Consider the following 1,471-nt stretch of genomic DNA (forward strand, 5'->3'; position numbering starts at 1 on the left):
CGTGATTCTGTAGTCCAGGTAATTGGATTTTTCTTAGCACACCATCTTTGAGTTTATGCATTAAGAACTACTTGTTAATTGGTTATTTATCGTTTTCCTAACATCTTGCAGACCGGTGGACGTAGTTGGCAGGTGCCATTAGGGCGTAGAGAYGGATTGGTTTCACAAGCATCTGATACTGCAKCCTTACCTGCGTTTAACGACCCTATTAGTGTTCAAATCAGAAAGTTTGCAGACAAAGGTCTTAACACACAAGATCTTGTTACTCTTGTTGGTAAGYARCAAWTAAAAATGTAGAATAACTATATATTACAYAATATGCAACCCTGTTAATCAYADATTAAACCGTGTAATCTTYCTTTTACTAGGCGGACATACAATTGGAACGTCAGCTTGTGCATTATTCAGCTACAGACTATACAACTTCAACAATACCAATGGACCTGACCCTGAAATAAACCAAGCGTTCCTTCCCCAACTCCGAGCACTTTGTCCCAATGGTGGTGATGGGTTGAGGCGTGTGGCCCTTGATACAGGCAGCGTTGATCGGTTTGGCAGTTCCTTCTATGAAAATCTGAGGAATGGACGAGGAGTTCTTGAATCCGACGCAAAGCTATGGAGCGACCGGAGGACTCAGGGGTTTGTACAAGGGTTTCTGGGAACGAGGGGGCAACCTGGATCGAGATTCAACAGCGAGTTTGGAAGAGCCATGGTGAAGATGGGTAATACTGAGGTGAAAACGGGAATGCAAGGAGAAATTCGTAGAGTTTGTACGACAACCAATTGATATTGATGTGGGTTTTAACTTGAATCATAAGTTGTTAATAGCATAAATTTGATTTAAATCAATCGAAAATTGTATCGAGTATTTGATTTGTTTAAAACGGAACATGCTGCAATGAATTCTTTAATAAATTGTTTGTTTTTTACTTGATCCTTTTCCTGTGAATTGTGAAAATTTGAAAAAGAGAACATAATAATTCATTGTTCATATTACCGACGGATAATTGTTGGATTTTTCTTTTCATTTTCTTTGATTGAGAACTTTTATTGAAATGTTGGTAACCCGTTAAAATTTCACCGATGAATCACCGTTGGTTTTATTATTTGTCGTCAAAACWACACTACAACAAAATTTGAGTTTATGGGACGTTTAGAGTATTAAAGCGTCTTAATAGCATAGTTTATGGGACTTAATTAAGTTTACAAGACCAAACTATAAAGTGTATTATCTAAAAGGTTAGAACAGGTTCATAAGACGTTTTAAGAAGTTCTTTAAAACATTTTCTAAAATAGAAGTCGTATTAGCTGAATTCCTTTTTTAAAGCATCTCTTGAATATTAAATTTATCTATGTAACTGCTATATTTAGTTAGCGAATGTGTATATTTTTTGGTCCTAATTTGACATATTGTTAAAGCTTGTGATGTGTTATAATGTTGAAATCTTGTAGGTTTGTGGGAAAACTCGTC

The 1,471-nt window shown here is 36.1% G+C and overlaps 1 protein-coding gene across 1 annotated transcript; it reads left to right on the forward strand.

Annotated features, from left to right (window-relative positions):
• Positions 1–93: 93 nt before the first annotated feature.
• Positions 94–868, forward strand: LOC112516267 (peroxidase N1-like; the record flags this gene model as incomplete). The annotated part of the gene is made up of 2 exons (XM_025123284.1): positions 94–274; positions 369–868. Coding segments are annotated over 2 exons (600 nt in total), but the record flags the coding sequence as incomplete, so codon positions are not given.
• Between the last annotated feature and the right edge of the window lie 603 nt (positions 869–1,471).

Source organism: Cynara cardunculus, assembly GCF_001531365.2.
Source record: "Cynara cardunculus var. scolymus isolate 2C chromosome LG 8, CcrdV1, whole genome shotgun sequence".
Taxonomy (NCBI): Eukaryota; Viridiplantae; Streptophyta; class Magnoliopsida; order Asterales; family Asteraceae; genus Cynara; species Cynara cardunculus.